The following is a 21172-nucleotide window of genomic DNA, read 5'->3' on the forward strand; positions in this document are numbered from 1 at the left end:
CTGTTTTTAGACTGAAAACAGCCACAGTAAAACAAATCATCTCTGTATGGTTTGTGTTGTCGATAGTTGCACTTAAGATCTGTTTGGAATCATCCAAACAAGGTCAGAACTGTCACAGTTTAATCTGAACCATGGATCATGTTTTCATTAGTCAGAGAGGATATTTACATTATGGGTGTATAAAAAAAAAACTATATATTTTGAAAAATTACCCCCCAGTTCTGCATTTGATAATTTTTGGAATTTTCTTTTCTGGGCGTCTGTAGGTAGGGGATTGGCGGATATTTGTCCAAATTTACAGACCCAGGTTTTCATGCATGAGGTAACCCTAACCCTAACTTGGCCTGTCCTCAGTGATATTTTCAGGTCTAAGCAAGTTGAATTAACATTGAAAGTAAAGGGGGGGGGGGGGGGGGAATCAAATGCCACATTAGCCCTGATTTTCTGATGCAATAAGATGTTCTAAGCACTCCTGTGTAATTTCTTTAAAATTTTCATCCAAACCCCACCCCCCACGCCGAAAGTTACTTTTTTAACTCTGAAAATCCATGTTTTTCGCAACTTTCCCAGCTTCTCCACTCTTTTGTCAGTGCAGTGTATAAATATGTTCATGATGGGCCATTTAATGATCTTGTCAGTGCCATATTGTATCGTAAGAGTACTTTGTACTATGAAAGTGTCATGTAATGTTAAGGTCATGTTGTAGGTTTAAAGTCACCAAAATCCCTAGTTTTTTTCAAAAATTCATACATTCCAACATTTTATCAAATATGTCCTCAGTTCCCTTCCCTCTGGTTTCCTGGTGGGATCCCCCAAGGCCTTTGGCCCTTTAAAGACACATTACAGACTAAATATTGCAACATGTACATTCCATTTGAATTTGCCGCCATTAGTGTGGAGGAAACACTAGCACACATTTAGGTGGGAATCACCAATACTTCATTCATTTTCTGAACCTGCTTTATCCTCACTAGGGTCATGGGGGTCGCTTGGAGCCTATCCCAGCTACTTATGGGTGACGACAGGGTTCACCCTGGACATGTGACCAGTTCATCACAGGGCTGAACATATAGAGACAAACAACCACTGTCACATTCACACCTATGGGTAATTTAGATGAACCAATTAACCTATCAGTGCATGTGTGAGAAAATTTGGGCTAAAGTTGAATCTGAAAATTTTCCTGAAATAACAACCCCCCCCCCCCCCCCATTGAAAGGCAGGAACAGCTGCCATGGGTAAAGAAATGAAATTGACATGGTGTCCAAAGTGTTAATGCTGTAACCTGGCAATTTTGTGGAAAACAAGATGGATGCCCGTTGTCCCCTCCCATGACCTTTGATTGGATTTTAATCCCACCGCTACTTCGCACAAACCAGTTTGAACTTGAATTGCACAATTTGCCCCTGCTCACTCATGCATGAAAACATGGGTCTGTAAATTTGGACAAATATCCACCAATTCCCTACCTACCAATGTTCATAAAAGAAATTCCAAAAATTATCAAATGCGAAACTGGGGGTAATTTTTCAAAAAAAAAATTTTTTTTTTTTTTCTTTTTTTATACACCCAGTATATAGATCTGTTCAGGTTTTGGCTGTAGAAAATGTACTGGTAACATTTTATAATAAGTACACACTATGAAGCATTAGTTAAGCATTAATAAATACTGAATTCATCATTTATAAAGCATATTTCTGACATGAATACTCATTAGTATATGGTTTATCAGCATAGTTATAAATGTTTTACTCATCATTAATAAGCTCATCTACAATGTGCTTAACGATTGTATTTTCATACTTTATAAATTATGGATTCAGCATTTAAACATTTTTTATTGCATCACTTACAAACCAGTTGTGATGTGCATTTATGCTTGAAAATACACTTTTCAGACATGTACTAATGGTTAGTGAATATGTTAGTGTGTATTTTATACTAACTCACACATTTATTTTCCAATAGATGTCCTATAAACAGTTATTAATACAGGAATTCATTATTTCAGGTAGTTCTAAAGCACTTCCTACTCATTAATTAAGTATATGGTGTGAGCTCATCTAAACTGTGGACTATCTATGTTATTTAAAGCATTTACAAATGAGATTTAAAGGTTGGAAATGCCTAAAGACTCACAAAAGTCTGAGTTATTCTAACAAAGGACAGACACAGTACATGGGGTTATTAAAACAAACTGCATGATTGAATGATGAATGATTATGAATGATGAGTAAAACATTTATAACTGTGCTGATAAACCATATGCTAATGAGTATTCATGTCAGAAATATGCTTTATAAATGATGAATTCAGTATTTATTAATGCTTAACTAATGCTTCATAGTGTGTACTTATTATAAAGTGTTACCAATGTACTCAATGTAAAGGTTAAATAACTGTTGTTCATTGCTTGTATCAATTTGTTCACACCACAGGCAGATTTTTTTTATTATGATGAGATAATTGGCATTTAGTCGTCTGCCAAAATTCATTCACCTTTTTCCCGTCATGCCGTGACACATCAGTCATTTTCCCAATTAAGCTCACCTCTCGTGTATTTTTATTTTATTCATGTGCTCCTACAGATGTGTAGGCCTGTGAGTCTCTCTCTGTGCGTCACGTATCCATGAGAACCAGAGACAAGCAGCAGCGTTTATGATGACTCATGAATGTTTTAATCTCACTCCCATTCTTCATGAAAAATACCACGCTAGCCCATCGTGGTCAGCTTTAATAGAAAGAGTCTGACACGTCATGACAGCAAAATATTTTATTACTAACCACCCACGTAGTGATCTCCAGGTATTTTATGAGATGTAGCAGTGAGCGAAGTCATGAATACAGGTTTGAAAAGCATTTCAAATAAACTGAATAGTAAGAAAAGAACTGTGGCTCTGAAAGTCACTAAATCCTTCTGTTATGACTTAGAACCCTCACATTTGTTCATCCTTCACCAGGATTGCACAAAAACCACTGCCCTAATTTTCATGAAACCCAGTGAATGGAAAGGGCGTGGGCCGAGGACGGACCCCTTATATGATGGAGTGGATCCATAAAAGGCTGGAGGCGGAGGCAAAGAATACAGAAGCAAAGAGGCGAGACTCTGGTGCTTTTTTTTTTCTTGGCATCTGCTTTCAGTCCAGAATGGTGGAGGTGTAGTGCTGCTGATACACTCTGGTATGACCACTGAGCAAAATCCAGTTTCACTTCTTATCAGTAGTTGTTTGGCAATAGTGAAGAGCGAAAAAGATGAAACTGCGGGGCTGTTTTGACAGTCATTTCTGGTCCATAATGGCGATAAAATTGCTTTGTTGCTGAGCAATTTTGTTGCAATGGAACCATATATTTTCAGGTCTTGTCAGTCTAAGTTCTTTGGTGGAGACTGGTATTGTATTACAATTCCCAAGCCCATGCCAACATAGACCACCATCTGACAAAAACTGACTATTTAGAACTGAACCTTTGTTAGCGCCAGTGGTGCCACCAGAGGGGAAGGACCACCAGAGTGAACCCATTGCAGAAGAATCTATCTAAAGTTGACAGCCATTGGGGTTGGATCCATAAAGTCTCATAGACATACAATAAACCAATGTTTTTCCACCTTGGGGTTGGGACTTCGCATGGGGTCGCTTGGAATTCAAATGAGGTTGCCTGAAATTTCTAGTAATTGATAAAAAAAAAAAACTTAATAATAAAAAATACAGTATGTGGTGATTTGAGAAGGACAATCCCAATCCATAAAAGATATGACAAACTGTGAAGCTGAAACGGAACACTGTGGTTCTGTTTATCTGTTAAATGTTCATTGTGGTCAGGTTCAGATGCTGCAGCTCTTTCATAATTCATAGTTTGAGTTCTTGTTTGTACAGTATTAATTGTCAGCCTTGTAAATTACAGCTGGACTGACTGTACATATCCTGACCAAGGAAAATCAAATTCTCTCTTTGTGCAGTAATCTACACCTGGATTTACTGCTTCTGTCCAGAATAATATACATTATATAGACTAAATGTCATCTAAAATAAACGTTTATTTGCAACATAGTATAGCAAACTATTACATGATCCAAAAAACTGTAATTTTAGCAAAAAAAAGTCTCTTTTTTTTTTAAATGTCTGGGGTCGTCAGAAATTTGTGATGTTAAAATGGGGTCACGAGCCTGAAAAGGTTGGACACCACTGCAATAAACGTTTCCCTAAAAATACTAAGTCTTCTTCTCCAGGTGTCGGTCTGATCTCATTTGTTTTATTTGAATGCTCTAATATGTAATCTTTAAATATTTCCTCCATTTAATTGTATCCCAGGTCAAATGGATGGTGATGCATTGTCTGCCATGTTGGACTTTGATTGACGGCTCAGGTGGACTTTCAGGGTTTCTGTTTAGTTAATTAAACTCTACAAACATCTGCATTTAATAGAGTCCACAAACAAGACTATACAGTTGACTTTGTTATGCAATTGTTGATAAAGTTTACCACTCTGCTGAGTCGTTAAGCCAGTGTTTAGTATTTGCTCAGCCAGGATGCAGCAGCTTTGTCCAAATATGGTCACTTTCTGAACTACAAACTGCTGGCTTCAAAACAGCAACTCAGATTCAGTCTTTTACAGTCTATGGATACTACTGCAGACACCAAAAAGAGGAAAACATCAGTCATAATTTGGATTTTGTTTGTTTGTTGCTGGGCCCTGTGCTCTCCCTCTATCTCAGTGGTTCCCAACCTTTTTAGGTTCGTGACCCCATTTTAACAACACAAATTACTGTTGACACTCGACATTCAAAACAAATGGATTTTTTTTTTGCTAAAATTAATTTGTTTTTGATCATGTAATAGTTTGCTGTACTGTGTTGCAAATAAACATTAATTTTAGATGACATTTAGTTTATATAATATATATTATTATAGACAGAGGCAGTAAATCCAGGTGTAGATTACTGCACAAAGGGAGAATTTTATTTTCCTTGGTCAGGATATGTACAGTCAGTCCAGCTTGGATTTACAAAGCTGACAATCAATACTGAACAAACAAGAACTGAAACTATGAATTATGAAAGAGCTGCAGCATCTGAAACCGACCACAATGAACATTTGACAGATAAACAGAACCACAGTGCTGCAGTTTTAGTTTCACAGTTTGTCATGTCTTTTATGGATTGGGATTGTCTCTCTCAACTCACAATATATTATTAATTAGTAAGTTGTTGTTTTTTGTTGGTTTTTTTTTTTTTTTGGTTTTTTTTTTACATTTTTATCAATTACTAGAAATTTCAGGCGACCCCAAGGTTGAAAAACACTGCTCTATCTCATGCCCTATTTTTTATTATGTACTGTTTGGTAGAATATATTTTGAGGCACTATACTTTATTGGAAACTGTTTTGAACATAACAGTCTACTGTTTAGGTATGTTTTGCCAAGAACATCCACTAGTTGATGCTGTGTCTTTGACAATGTTAAGCCTTTTCTGTGGCAGCAATGATAAATCCTCTCCAGACAAAGTGACTAAACGGTAAGTATATTTTTTATACATATACCACATGAGGCACCAAAAAGAGTCCATTTTTAGACCAAGTAATTTTCCACAAACATGCTCCAAATTGTCATTGTTATTTTATGGTAAACATAGTGAAACTACAACTCGGTTCTGCTCATTTCTTATTATTTAAACATTTTATGCCTGAGCAAATTTAAGGAGTAACCTATAATAAATATTTTTACTGTCAAAAACATGCTCTACTAAATTTATATTCATTATTGATACACTATGTAAATCAGTCCCAGATTTTAAAACGATATATAATTCTCAAAAATGTGGAAAATGCAAAGACAAAATGTGAGAGAACAGTATCAAACCCATTCAATTTATTTCACTCATTAGACAGATGTAAAGATGTCATATTGAAAATATTAATATGGCCTGTAAAAGTGTAAAAGAAGACATTAAAATACATCTAGACATGTGATACATATTGGACTTTCCAAGCTTGAAGTCTTTGTGATTCATACATTGTTTATTGTGACCAAAACAGGCATCTGCATTCTTTCTGCTGCAGCTTCTGTATCCGTGCATTTCCATTTTAATCCCAGTTATGACTCATTTTGTTTGTATGCTGTGTTACTTCTTCTGAAGCGACACGTCCCCTGCAGTAATTAGCAGGTTCTCCTTTGCAGTAAAAGTGAACTCGGGTCTGTTTTTGTCGGTAGCTGCCAGATATACTGCTGCTCCCGGCTGCTTCTCCAGGCCATATAATTGGAACCATTTGTGGATCAGGTGGAATTCTGGGACTCTGGCTTCACCTCAAACTCCCAAAGCGTGTTATTTTCTCTCTCTTTCCTCTAGCCAGAAAGCCTCTTACATCAGCCTCCGTTTCCCCTCTCTCTCTCTCTCTCACTCTCTCTCGCTCTCTCTCTCTCTCTCTCTCTCTCTCTCTCTCTCTCTCTCTCTCTCTCTCTCTCTCTCTCTCTCTCTCTCTCTCTTTCTCCCTCTCTTTTCCATTCTCAGAAACTCCTTCCGAGGAAGAGGTCAGCAGTTTGCTGTGTTGAAAGCATCAGCTCATAGATGTGGAATATTCCCTGAGACAGATGGTTTCAAAATAAGGAAAGAAGAACTTGAAAAAGTAAGTCTGATGCTTATTTTTTCCTCATCTAAAAGCATTAAAAAAGATGCTTAAACTTACTTTAACTAAAGGTTGGGCCATTTTGCCTGAGAATAGACAGAATATGTATGAAATTAACATAAATATCAGTACATGATAAAGACTTGTATGTGTGTACATAGTGGTGGAATGTAAAAGTACTTTAACTCAAGTACAATTTACAGGCAGTTTAGCAACTTTGTGCTTCTACTCCACTGCGTCTCAAAGGAAAATATTGCACTTTTATTCCAGAAAATTCATCTCACTTTCAGTTACCACTTACTTTCCATATGTGACTAAAGGATCAAATGTTCCCTGTCTGTCCTGGTTCATAAACTAAATAAATAAACCTTAACAACTGGAACATACCCTGAAAACAGGCCTGTTTTTCTGAGCTTATAAAAGTCAACTTTTTAGAGATATGTGGTCTATACAGAACAGTGGTGCCATAAACACATGATGATCTTATGGAATATGTGGCTTTGCTGTAAACGAAAGTACACGACAGTTTATTAAGAAGTTAAAGTGCATGAAAAGCATGAACATCTAAAGCAGTAAAATGCAACATAAACATTCAAGCAGCAGTAAAATGACTCCTAAAACATCAAACACTGACAGGAACCATTGTAACCACGGTAACTACTTCTTTTACTTTCCATACTTTTAGCTTTAAAGACCTATAACTGGTTTTGTGGTGACATGCGAATGAATTTTTCTCTTCTCTTTAGTGGTTTATCAGCATTTATTATAATATAATATTCCTCTGCATTTTTTTTTTTTTTTTTTTACAGTTTTTATTTATTTCTCATTTTAACACAATCCAATCTCCTCAGGTTGAGGCGCAAGAACAGAAAATAACCAAATGAAAAGAACAGCCTGTGTTTGTGTCAGAATATGTTTAGGTCCCTTAATAAACACATTTGTCCCTGAATGTCAGCCATTTTCCCCAGTTTTTTATAAAGACGATTTCTTTCAGCTTCAGTTTATATGCAAGATGTTCCATGACGAGTATATCATCCATAATTGAAAGCCATTGTTTGTAAGATGGAGCATCAGTCTTAAGCCAATTCTTTGTTATGGCCTTCTTCTTGGTCACCAGGAGGATTTTGACAAGATATCTGTCCCCTTTATCCTCTGCATTCTTTCAGTGAAAAGCAGGTATTTTCCTTATGTTTAATTAACTGACTATGATGGTGTTCAATTAAAGCTCAGAGTAAGTTCAAAGGTTATTATATCAAAACAGAGAAAACTGAGGAAAAAGTGACTTTTTCAGAAAAGAATATATAATTAAATGAACATTTTGGTTATATAATGTAAATAGTGTTGAATGAGAATGAGTTCATTGTTCTGGCTTGAAGTCTAAGGACAGGAGTGAGCATTTAAAACGTTATTATGTTCAGTTATTTGATGATGAGAAGGGGGGTGGGATTAAATAAGTTTTTTTTCTTCCCACACTTTTTCGAATGTAGATGACTGATTTTGGAATTTTGAATTAGCATGTATTCTGTAAATGCTTGAAATAAACAAAAAAATGAATGAAATGAAATGAATTGAATGAACATAAAAACAAGTGTGTACAACTACTATCATTTATCAGACTACATGCTTTATGGGTGAATTGGTGTAGCAGAAGATGACTGTATTTCCACGTTCACTATGTTCATATATGATGACCATGAAAAGCCAAGAAACTGTATTTTACTTGAATTATTTCAACATATTTGAACACATTTTAGATCGGTAGATGCTTTGTTCACGTGTGGATGCTAATATGTTTGAGAGTTAAGTACATTTTGTAGTTGTAATGTAATTATTAGCTCAAGGAAATCATGGAATATGTGGTTTTGTTTAATTTGTATGTCCAGTAGCTCTTAAACTTACAGGAAAATCAGAGTCATGTTAGCTCTTATTCAAATGGAAACTTGATTCAATATGTGCACTTTTACTTGTGAAAGACAGTAATAGTATAAATGACACATACACATGAATACCGTCGCTGAACCTATCATGCTTCATACTCTAAGTGCTCCTTGTGAACATAATATAGTCCATAAATCACTGCAACCCTCACGTGGCTTTTACAAGGTAAATAAAGCCCGGGTTCACACTGAAAGTACTGTGGTGAAGAGAGCAGGACTGTGGATTACAAGAGGGACTCTGTGTGCATTTACCACAGCGTATCTCTCCGGGGTTGTGGCTTGTTACGCACTGTACGACCATTTGTCACATCCCTCTATCACTGAAAGACAAGCTATTACTCATGTGAAGTTTTAAAAAATAAAAAGTGCATCTCATCTGCTTGGCATTTTAGGAGAGCGGCTCCAGGAGACGAGATAAAGGTCATGGAGGTTCAGTGGATCACACATCACGTCATCTTTACGCTTTTGGCGGCCACTGTAAGACCCCAAGTTAACCCAGGTAGGGATTAACTTTCTGTTTTCTCGTCTTAGTCACTCATTAGTTGCATTGTGTAGCTATCATAGGCATCAAACTGCTGCACGTGCCCATCAGATAGATAATAATTGAAGTTTAACAAGTTTTTAATAGGTGATTATAGGATTAAATATGAGCCAGTCACTGTGGAGATGTCACATATGCAGTACACCTAAAATAACTTTCTTCATTTTCCTGAGGTATGAGTTCTGAATGTTGACAAGATGGAAAAGGAAAGCAATTTTAGGTGGGTGGGCTTATAATGGACGAACGTGTATGTATGCATGTATGTGTGTGTGCGTGTGTGTGTGTGTGTGTGGTTTACCTAATGGTCAGACAGCAAACATCCAAAGAACAGACAGGCCTTTCACAAGCAGGGGGCATTAAGGGAAGAAAAAAAAAAAAAAAAAGGTAGCAAATTTTTAGGCGTAGTTGCAGGTATGACACACACTCTATTTCATACACACACTCACACGTTGTGTTTCCATGTGATTAGAGACGTTACATCGGAGACTCACCTTAAACCACAACATACATAACTGTAACTCTATGTAGTGGGATTCATATTTATTATAATATTTTTAAAGCAGTTTAAGGTAGCACTGATATTCCAAGTCATGTACCAGAACATACTCACAGCTTCGAAAACCACTAATGAATCAGTGCTATGTACCCACAGACTGTATCAGACACTGAATCCAGTATAAAGCTCATTGTTTACATATATCTGTATTATGGTATCATCAAATTTTTCCCTTAACCTCCTAAGACCCACTGTCCACATTTGTGAGCTAGAGTTTCACAACTTTTTACAAAAAAAAAAAAACAAAAGAAAACTGTCCACCACAAAGGACATTCCATAAAAATTTTAAAAACTACACCTGAAAAAACTGTTGCATCATGACGTTTCCAATACAGGCACTTATTTAATAAAAAACAGAAAAGTCCTCCAGGCTTATCGGATAAAGGATACGATGTTTGGACACTTAAGGGGATAAAGAAAATGCATGATTTATATGAAGGTTCTAACTTGCTATCCTTTGAACAAATACAAAAGAAATGCAATCTTCCTAAACATTACTTTTTCAGATATCTTCAGATTCGTGACTTCATAACTAAAAAAAAACTGCTTTCAATACTAATAGCACAATATCATCAGTGGAGCAGTTACTTCTCCAGGGCCCAGTCAAGAAAACCATATCCCGTTTCTATAATGTGTTGAATCAGACTGATGGGTTGAACATAAACACTCATAGTGTAGCACAGGTGTGGCAAAATAAACTTGGTGTAGACATCAGTAAAGAGGAATGGGACACAATCTGGAACCATACAAAAAAAAATCTCGGTATGTAACCGCGCAAGGCTGTTGTAATTCAAAATTCTGCACCGTGTGCAAATTTCTCCTAATAAAAGACACCAGATGAATAACCAGCTTTCACCTCTGTGTTTGAAGTGCAGGTCTACTATAGGAACCTATATACACTGTGTCTGGTCATGTCTAAAAATTCAATCCTACTGGGTAGATATTTTACAAGATATGGAAAAGATTCTCGGAGTGTCTTTGAAACTGGACCCTTTATCTCTACTCTTGGGACATCCAAGTGGGGACATTATCGACACCAGCTTGAAAAGACTGTATGATATCTTCGCATATGCTGCAAGGAAAAATATTTTCATGTCTTGGATAAATGACAAACCTCCCACTAAAATGACTTGGCATAAAATCCTTCTGGAATGCTTTCCTATGGACTATTTGACCTGTTTACTTCATTCTTCCAAGGGACAGTTTATGAAAATTTGGACTCCATACTTCCGTTTCACAAACTCATCAGTCACTTCTATGCTTTCAGACCTCATCAATGATTGAAAATCTTTGGTGCCTGTTTACAATTAGATCACCACTGATCTCACCTGTCACTGCTTGATTGTCTGATCTTTGTTTTATCTTCACTCTAACTCCAGACTGTGGACTAATTGCTTTATCTTGGATTAGTATACCTTTTTTTTTTCCTTTCTCTCTCTCTTACTCTGCTTATCTTCCAGCAGCTTCATTTTTTTCAAATTTTCTTATAAACCGGATGTTGTACTGAGCCATTTGTTGAAAAAAAAAAAAAAAAAAAAATGTAATAAAATCTAATAAAGATAATTGAAAAAAAAAAAAAAAAAAAGCTTCTACTTTGTTGACATTTCCTGGGTCTTAGGAGGTTAAAACAAAAATTCAAGTGGTCAAAATAATACTGTGACTAATAATTGTAATGTGCTGCATCAGCTGATAGTTTACATTATAGCTCTGTTAGCTTAGCTCTGTTTTTAGACACAAAACAGTCACAGTAAAACCACAAATCACCTGTTTTCTGTACAGTTTGTGTTGCTAATAGCTGCACTAAACATCTGTTTGAAATCAACCAAACCGTGTCAGATGTGTCATAGTTTAGTCTGAACCATGGATCAACAAACAGCAAGTTAGAAGAGATAATAACATCCCATAATAACTTTATACTTTCATAAGACTCATAATTAATCTCACCCGTGTAGAAGAAACGCTGCCATTTCAGCATCAAACTCCATTCTTTTCATTTCCAGCTGTGTCCAGTGGAGAAAACAACAACAGTGCTTCTATCTTTTAACACTTCGTCACTTTCTTTCACACTAGAAGTTGTTTCCTCTTATCCTCACCTCAGCCCTGGTGTCATATGAATCTAGCCAGCATGTCCATGTGGGTTCCATTTGGGCTGCGTGTAAGGGTCCCATGTGGGTTTGTCCACAGTTTCCAGGGTGACCCCACGTGTTTGCCCAGATCAGAATCAAAATCAGAATCTCTTTATTGTCATTTTACCAAGAACAATGAAATTGAGGTAGAGCTCTCAGGTTCAGTGCAAGAATTTACAGACAGACAACAAATATGAGTAAAACAACAACACATAGTAGTAAAACAATAACAAATATGAGTAAAACAACAACACATAGTAGTAAAACAATAACAAATATCAGTAAAACAACAACACATATCAGTAAAACAACAAGAAATATCAGTAAAACAACAACACATCAGTAAAGCAGCAACACATAGTAGTAAAACAATAACAAATATCAGTAAAACAACAACACATATCAGTCAAACAACAAATATCAGTAAAACAACAAGAAATATTTGTAAAACAACAAGAAATATCAGTAAAACAACAACAAATATCAGTAAAACAACAAGAAATATTAGTAAAACAATAATAAATATCAGTAAAACAACAAGAAATTTCTGTAAAACAACAACATATATCAGTAAAACAACAACAAATATCAGTAAAACAACAACAAATATCAGTAAAACAACAACACATATCAGTAAAAGGCACAGTTATTTACATTAAAAAATAGAAAGTATTGCAAACTAAGAGATTTGTAAAAGAATTTAAGTCGTGCAAATAATATTAGAAGTGCAAATGACATGAAAGAAAAATATTGTGGGATAAATAATGTGAAGAATGAATAATATGAGATATTCAGATATCTGATTCTGATTCTGATCTGGGCAAACACATGTGGGGTCACCATGGAAACTGCGGACAAACCCAAATGGGACCCTTCTGGGGCCCACATGGACATGCTGAATGGAACTCTGACCCCATGGAAATCTGACCCGTGGGTCACTTTTCTAATATGGAAAACTGACCCACCCCATAGCATTTTGAGCCCTTATATGAATTTGTAGTGTATGTTAATGAAAATGTTGTGATTCATTTCTATATCATGATAAGTTTAAATATATGTGTATAATTTGACATTTTTACCAGAGACAACTACATTTATTCATTCATATAGAAAGTGAAGTAAATAATCTGTGTTCATTTTCGAGTTGCTGAACATCATAGACATGAAATCAACCCTAAATTGTGAAAAAATTGTGTAAAAAACAGGTTTTATGTATTTGTTTTCTAATATATATATATATATATATATATATATATATATATATATATATATATATATATATATATACACACACACACAAAATCTACCCTAAATTGTGAAAAAATTGTGGAAAAAATAGGTTTTATGTATTTGTTTTCTAATATATATATATATATATATATATATATATATATATATATATATATATGTGTGTGTGTGTGTGTGTGTGTGTGTGTGTGTGTGTGTGTGTGTGTGTGTGTGTGTGTGTGTGTTTAAATGGGATAGACTCCAAGCAACCCCCGTGACCCTAGTGAGGATAAAGCAGGTTCAGAAAATGAATGAATGAATGTTTAAATACATTTCTGTTGCTGTAGAATTTCAATTCCTTGTAAATATTTATGTTTTATAATGTAATGTAGTTGTGATATATAATGTAGGTCACTTTTCCTTGCTATAGAATTTTGACCCTTTGCCTATGTATATGTTTTATTATGTAATGTAGTTGTAAGATGTCATGTATTATGGCCTAGATACAAAATAACAATGTCTTACAATACTCTTTCAATATGATACAGTTATAGTTATAACCATGTTGTAAAAACTGTAAATGCATAATTACTGTATGTTGCACAGAACATTGTACCAGTATATAAATTTGTAATATCACGTGCTTGTACATTTCTGCAATGCATGATTGTTAATAATTTTTTGTGCTTTTCATAACTTTTTTTGTGTTTTACTGGTGAGTCAACATTGTAGAAGATGATAATGTTTCCACGGTAACTACAGAGCCTCTGAATGTCAAATGGGTCATATCTGATGACCATGAAAAGATGAAGAACTGCATTTTCCATCAATTATTTACATGTATTAGTGTATCAACAGGGATTAAACAGTTTATATCAGTAGATGATTCTGGTAAATAGTGGATGTTTGGATCTTTATGGGTTAAACGTGTTAAAACTAAATTAATTAGGCCGTTGAGTAGAAAGTACAGATATTTGTATTTAAATGTAGGCAGTAAAAGTGAAATATTCACTGAAAAATAAATACTCAAGCCAAGTATAAAAACCTGAAATACAGATATAAACATTTTGATTTTGACTTGACCACGTTTTCTATTTTCACAGTAGGATTATTTGTTCTCTGTTGAAGTGCACGTCAGGCGTTTCGCTGTGAAGGTGGATACAACACAGACTTCCCCTAATTACCAGGTAGAGACGGTGAGGCTAAACAGTGAGTCTGGCAGATGCAGAGACTGAATCACATTAATACTATGGTGTAGCCTCTGTTGTTGTCAGGCTGATATGTGCCCACGCAAATAGGCACCAGATGCTTGTATTTAAACAAAAATACAACAACAAAAAAAAAATTCTCCTCACGTGGCTCTGGTTGAAATCAAAAAAAAAAAAAAAAGGAATGAAAAATGAAGAGCAGGCAGGCTTAGAGACCACTCCCATCTCATTTTGCTTAGACTGGCACCTACACAGTGATGCCTCTGTTTGGCTTTAGAGGCCTTGCGGGGCTGCAGGAAGGGGGCAAGAGGAGGAGGGGAGCGCTGACCGCCTAACACTCAACCCCTTACATCCTGCAAAAAAAGGATAAAAACTCACATGTGTAAATAAAACATACATTCCTATAATGTGAAAGGCTTGTGTGTCACTGACGGTTTCTGTGTTTGTAGAAATGTGTCGTTATCCCCTCGGTATGACCGGTGGGCAGATCCAGGACGAGGACATCTCTGCTTCCAGTCAGTGGTCAGAGTCGACGGCTGCACGATTCGGAAGGCATGTCTGCTTCTTCTACTCCCTTCTCCTTCGTTTTAACTTCTTTCACGTGGCAGTAGACCAGGGGTGTCAAACTCATTTTAGTTCAGAGGCTAAATGCAGCCCAATGTGATCTCAAGAGGACCAGACCAGTAAAATACTATCATAACAACCTAGGAATAATGTCAACTCAGAACTTTTCTCTATGTTTTAGAGTGGAAAAGGGTTAAATTACATCAAGGAAAATGTTTACAGCTATAAACTAAACTTAAAAATAAAAATAAATAAAAATAAAAAAAACGTGAATAACATGAAAAAACTGAAATTTCTTATGAAAAATAAGTGCAATTTTAACAATATTCTGCCTCAGCTTATCATTTACACACATGCTTTACAACTTAGAGATCACAGTGGATTTATAAAGACAGAAACCATTTCATAACAGGTAGAATATTATTAAAATTACACTTACTTTACTTAAGAGATTTCAAGTTGTTCATATTTGATATTTCTATTCGATATATTTGTATAATGTTAACTGTTTTTAATATTGTACCGAGATGTAAAATAAAATCTAATTCCACTGTACTACTTGTGATTGACAATGACAAACTCGATTCGATTCGATTCAATTCGATTCGATTCGATTTGATTCGATTCTATGATAGGCACCTAAAATTAAAACAATGTAAAATTGTGCCTATTTTTCTTAAAACATTTAATATTGTCCATATTTGTTCAGGTTTTTCACATTATTTTATAAAAGGATAGTTTTGTAAATGTAAACATTCTCAGGGCTGCTACAAACCAATATCACTTCATGTGTTTACTGCATTTTAACTGTATTTTAACTGCATTTTAAATTGGATTTTAAACTGTATTTTAATTGTTTTGCACTATGAAGCACTTTGTGACTCCCTGCCTGTGAAAATTGCTCTGTAAATAAGATTTGCTTTCTTACTTACTTACTATGTAATTTAACTTTTTTTATACTAAAGCAAAGAGAAACATTTGTAGTTGTCATTATGATAGTATTTTACTCGTCTGACCCATTTGAGATCACATTGGTTTGTATGTGAGCTATGAACTAAAAATATTTTCACATCATTTGATTGTTACAGCTTCAGTGTAATTTTTGCATTTCACTAATTCATCCCACGGGCCTGAGTGGACCCTTTGGTGGGCCGGTTTTGGCCCACAGGCCTTATGTTTGACACTTCTGTATTAGACAATATTAAGCACAGGGGTGTAAGAAAATATCGGTTCCGCAATATATCGTGATATTTCATTTCACAATACTGTATCGATATTAAAAGTACTGTATCGATTTTTTTATTTATTCAAATGCAGATATTGTGGAGGTTCATTTTTGTTTTTTTGTTTTTCTTTTTTGTTTCTATTTTATTTATTATTATTCAACACTCTTATTAAATAATGTTCGTTCCTTTGTTGGGACTGAACTCAAATACTGTTCTGATGTTAGTTCTGAACTAATAGAATCTGAACATTTGAACAGGATCTGAAACTGTAACGTCTGCAAAAGAGAATTTCAGTTTGAACACAGGAACATTTTGTGATATAGCATTAGATCCAGTTCTGATCAAATAAAAATGTGTTTAGTTTTTGTGCAGGTTTCTGGTGTAATTCAATTCTTTCAGGAAATAATCATTTTTAAAAAAGAAACCAACAAAAAAAATTGCCTTTTTAACAGTATCATGATATATCGTGATATATCGTATCGTGATCCTAGTGTTGTGTTTTGTATCGTATTGCCAGATTCTTGCCAATACACAGCCCTAATTAAGCAGAGGTGTGGAGAGAGTTTCTACATCTTTCAAACATTCCATCACAAGTAAAAGTCTCTAGGTCTCTGGAGAAATGTGGATTAAGTATTAAAGTATTAAAGTAAAAGCCCTGGTTTTGTCCGTCAGACTGATGTGATTATATCTGACATAATTAGAGTATTAATACTGATGCATTGTTGTCTCAGCTTGTTACTGTTGTTTCTTCCGGAGGCGGAGTTTGATAAACAGAAACAAATCAACCTGTGATTAATGGGAGGTGAAAGAAAAAAACACAAGTTCTGACACAGTCATCTGTTTTCAGTTTGCGGGCTTTTTCTCTCATCTTTAATTTTTGGTGACATATTGGATGATTTACATATTTATTGGAGCGAAACCATATGAGACGTTTAGGGGGGAAAAAAATCAGTATTTAGTGGAGCTGCTGACATCTCATAAATACATGAAATGTGACCTGACTTTGTGCTGCTTTATGTGAGTCAGAAGACAAACCACTAGTTTAATCTAAGGCCTCATGCAATAAAAGTCAGACTATAAATTTGTTCTTCAGTACCACATTTAGCTGCAGTCAGTTTTTTTTTTTTTATATGTATTGAATCATCTTCCAGGTATAAACATGTTTCAAAAGTAATCCAGACTCTTTGTAGAGGTCATGTCTAGTTTGTTGGCTTTATTTCTTCCTCTTCAATAAATTGCTGTGTATTTTATTACACTGAGATCTTTTTTTTTTTAAATAATTTTATTTGTGGATTTTCAACAGCATAACATGGATGTATCATACAATCTGTACATTTCTGCTGACTTTTTGAACACAAGTCCCCACCCCTAACTTAAATATAAACACAAACATGTAAATATATTTACCAGAAGACATCAGGATTATGAACAGGAGGCATATAGCATTCATACAAAGTCTAGATGTGATAACATAGTAAAAGCAAAAATAAATACATAAAATTGAATAGATACACTATATTGCCAAAAGTATTGGCTCACCCATCCAAATAATCAGAATCAGGGTCGCTCTCAGGAGCTCAGTGAATTCCAGCGTGGAACTGTGATAGGATGCCACCTGTGCAACAAATCCAGTGGTGAAATTTCCTCACTCCTAAATATTCCACAGTCAACTGTCAGCTGTATTATAAGAAAGTGGAAGTGTTTGGGAACGACAGCAACTCAGCCACGAAGTGGTAGGCCACGTAAACTGACGGAGCAGGGTCAGCGGATCCTGAGGCGCATAGTGCAAAGAGGTCGCCAACCTTCTGCAGAGTCAATGGCTACAGACCTCCAAACTTCATGTGGCCTTCAGATTAGCTCCAGAACAGTGCGCAGAGAGCTTCATGGAATGGGTTTCCGTGGCCGAGCAGCTGCATCCAAGCCATACATCACCAAGTGCAATGCAAAGCTCTGGATGCAGTGGTGTAAAGCACGCCGCCACTGGACTCTAGAGCAGTGGAGGCACCTTCTCTGGAGTGACCAAGCGCGCTTCTCCATCTGGCAATCTGATGGACGGGTCTGGGTTTGGCGGTCTCCAGGAGAAGGATACTTGTGGGACCGCATTGTGCCAAGTGTAAAGTTTGGTGGAGGGGGGATTATGGTGTGGAGTTGTTTTTCAGGAGCTGGGCTTGGCCCCTTAGTTCCAGTGAAAGGAACTGGGAATGCTTCAGCATACCAAGACATTTTGGACAATTCCATGCTCCCAACTTTGTGGGAGCAGTTTGGAGCTGGCCCCTTCCTCTTCCAACATGACTGTGCACCAGTGCACAAAGCAAGGTCCATACAGACATGGATGACAGAGTCTGGTGTGGATGAACTGGACTGGCCTGCACAGAGTCCTGACCTCAACCCCACAGAACACCTTTGGGATGAATTAGAGCGGAGACTGAGAGCCAGGCCTTCTGTCCAACATCAGTGTGTGACCTCACAAATGCACTTCTGGAAGAATGGTCCAAAATTCCCATGAACACACTCCTAAACTTTGTGGACAGCCTTCCCAGAAGAGTTGAAGCTGTTATAGCTGCAAAGGGTGGACCCACGTCATATTGAACCCCATAGACTAGGAATGGGATGGCACTGAAATTCATATGTCAAGGCAGGTGAGCAAATACTTTTGGCAATATAATGTAACAATTATACATATATTAAAAGAAAAAGAAAAAAAAAAGACAAATAAAAATATGTACCATACCTACAGTTATCCAGGTGATGAGTGGTGATTTGGTGTTAAAGTCATGATATATTGCTCATTCTATAAGTTTCTGTGAATTTTAGAAGAGGCTGCCATGCTTTATAGAATGTTGCAGTTGATCCTGCTAACGTACATCTCATCTTGTCCATATGTAAAAACCTCATAATGTCTGCGATCCACTGATCATGTGTGGGAAGGGATTTCTGTTTCCACCTCAAAAGTATAAGACATGGTACAAGTAGAGAAGCAAAGGCAACAGCATTTGAATAATATTTAGAAATATGAATGTTTGGGGGAATCACTCCAAAAAGTGCTGTCAGGGCTGAAGGTGGAAAGTTAATGTCATATATTTTTGAAAATGTAGTAAATATAGATGTCCAATAGTTATGAAGATTAGGACATGTCCAAAAAGTGTGGAAAAGTGAACCGGTATATGCTTTGCAAAGACTGCAGAGCGGGTCAGTGCCCGGATAAAATTTGGCTAACTTTTCCTTGGAAATATGTAAAAGGTGAAGGATCTTAAATTGGAGGAGTCCATGTGTTGCAACACTGAGATCATTTTAAACCTTTCATGCATGAACTGTGAGAACCTTAGTCAAGATTTTTTTCTTCAGTGTTTTTATTCCTCCTTAGGCAAGAAAAAAACAATGCAATCGAGTTTTTTTTCCTGTGGAGTTACAAAAATATTCATGCATTTAATTTTTGAAGTAAAGAAACGTGTTTAAAACCCAATATCAGAGAGGGATATAAAAACAATGAAATAAAAACATGTTTAATGCTGCTAATCTGATGTCTTCTCACATTTTAACATGCTAGTAATTCCTGTCTTCATCGAGATAATATGCAAAAAAAAACCTTCTTGTCTAACAAATAACAACTGATTTACACTAAAACATGTCACTGCAGATCAGGTTTATCAAGAACAGCAAAGTTACAGTAATGGTATGAATGTCAGGGTATGAGATGGTGCGTAAGTGTCCACTGTGTTGGCTGATATGGAACTAAAACAACAAAACCCATTAACTCTTTCATGCACGAATTATTAGAACCTTAATCAGATTTTTTTCCTGAGTGTTTTTATTCCTCTTAAGGCATGAAAAAAACCATTTCAATTTAAAATTTTCTTCTGAAAAATAAATTAAAAAAAAAAAAAAAAAAAAAAACTAAATTAATTAAATAAATAAATAAAAACATTAAAAAAATAATAATGAAAACAAATTCTTATGAGCGTATTTTTCGGGAAGTTGCAAAAATGTCCACTCAGCTGGACACCACACGTTTAATTTTTTGACGCACAGAAACATGTATTTACTGATAAATTGTGTGAAAACTATGGGGAGGGCTTGTGATTCTGGGGGTTTATGCTCAGGAGAGATCTACATAATGTTACCAATTCATGCCAGAAAAGATATGTAGTGTCTTAAAACTTTAATAAAGATATATGTAAAAAAAAATAAATAAATAAAAATAAATAAATAAAAATAAAAAACAAAACAAAAAAAGAAAAGAACAACAAAATCCATGAATATACAAGAGAACAGCTGGAGAATAGCTGTCCACTGGAGTGACTTATGCATTAAAGGGTTAAAGCCCTTCACACATCTGTTGACATTCTGTTTGATGCAGCTGGCGGCATCTATCATATTTAATGCAGGTCATTCATAACAGTTTACTGAGGTTATGAGCATTTGTTTAATCTGACAAGCCTGTCATACCAACAAAAGTCAGATAAAATGTCAACTTTTCTTGCATTAGACCCACTTGTAAAACCATCAACTGTGCAGGGAGAGTTTTTATATTAAAACTAAGTAACTAAAACTGTAGTGGAGTAAAAAAACAAATGTACTGACAGTCAATAAAAATGCATCACCATGAAGATATGCTACTTCATGTCTTCTGAAAAAATAACCTGTCCTAAATGTAGGCTGTCGTTCGCAGAGGGTTGAACTGGAATAATAATTAAGCAAAACAAACAAAAGCAGAACAATACAGCAAGATACTTTTTTTTTTTTCCTGAGTGTTTTTATTCCTTTTTAGGCATGAAAAAACAATGTTATTGAAATTTTATTTTTTTTTATAAACCTATTTTTCATGGATTAACAAAAATATCCACTCAGCTGGACACCATACGTTTAATTTTTGAAGCAAAGAAACCTGTATTTACTGCCATACTGTGTGAAAACTATGAAATAAATGTTTTTTTAATGTTGCTAATCGGATGTTTTCTCACATTTTAACATACTATAATAGTTGTTATTACTCACTCAAATAATACGCAAAAAACAACAAAACAACTTTTTTTTTTTTTTTTTTAAACCTGTTAATTACAGTCTAATAACAATTATCAATTGATTTACACTCAAATATGTTGCTACAGATCAGGTTTCTCAAGAACTGCAAAGTTACAGTAACGGTATGAATTGCAGTGTATTATGGGAT

General features: G+C 35.4%; 1 protein-coding gene across 1 annotated transcript in view; it reads left to right on the forward strand.

The window, feature by feature from the left end:
• Window positions 1–6500: 6500 nt before the first annotated feature.
• The window catches only part of LOC115437818 (discoidin domain-containing receptor 2-like), a 60904-nt gene continuing 46232 nt past the window's right edge, over window positions 6501–21172 (forward strand). The window contains exons 1-3 of the mRNA XM_030161169.1: window positions 6501–6617; window positions 8947–9053; window positions 14662–14764. Of these exons, the coding sequence (XP_030017029.1) occupies window positions 8978–9053; window positions 14662–14764 (179 nt within the window). The 5' untranslated portion in view covers window positions 6501–6617; window positions 8947–8977. The remainder of the gene's footprint in view (window positions 6618–8946; window positions 9054–14661; window positions 14765–21172) is intronic.

This window comes from Sphaeramia orbicularis, chromosome 17 (assembly GCF_902148855.1).
Source record: "Sphaeramia orbicularis chromosome 17, fSphaOr1.1, whole genome shotgun sequence".
Lineage (NCBI taxonomy): Eukaryota > Metazoa > Chordata > Actinopteri > Kurtiformes > Apogonidae > Sphaeramia > Sphaeramia orbicularis.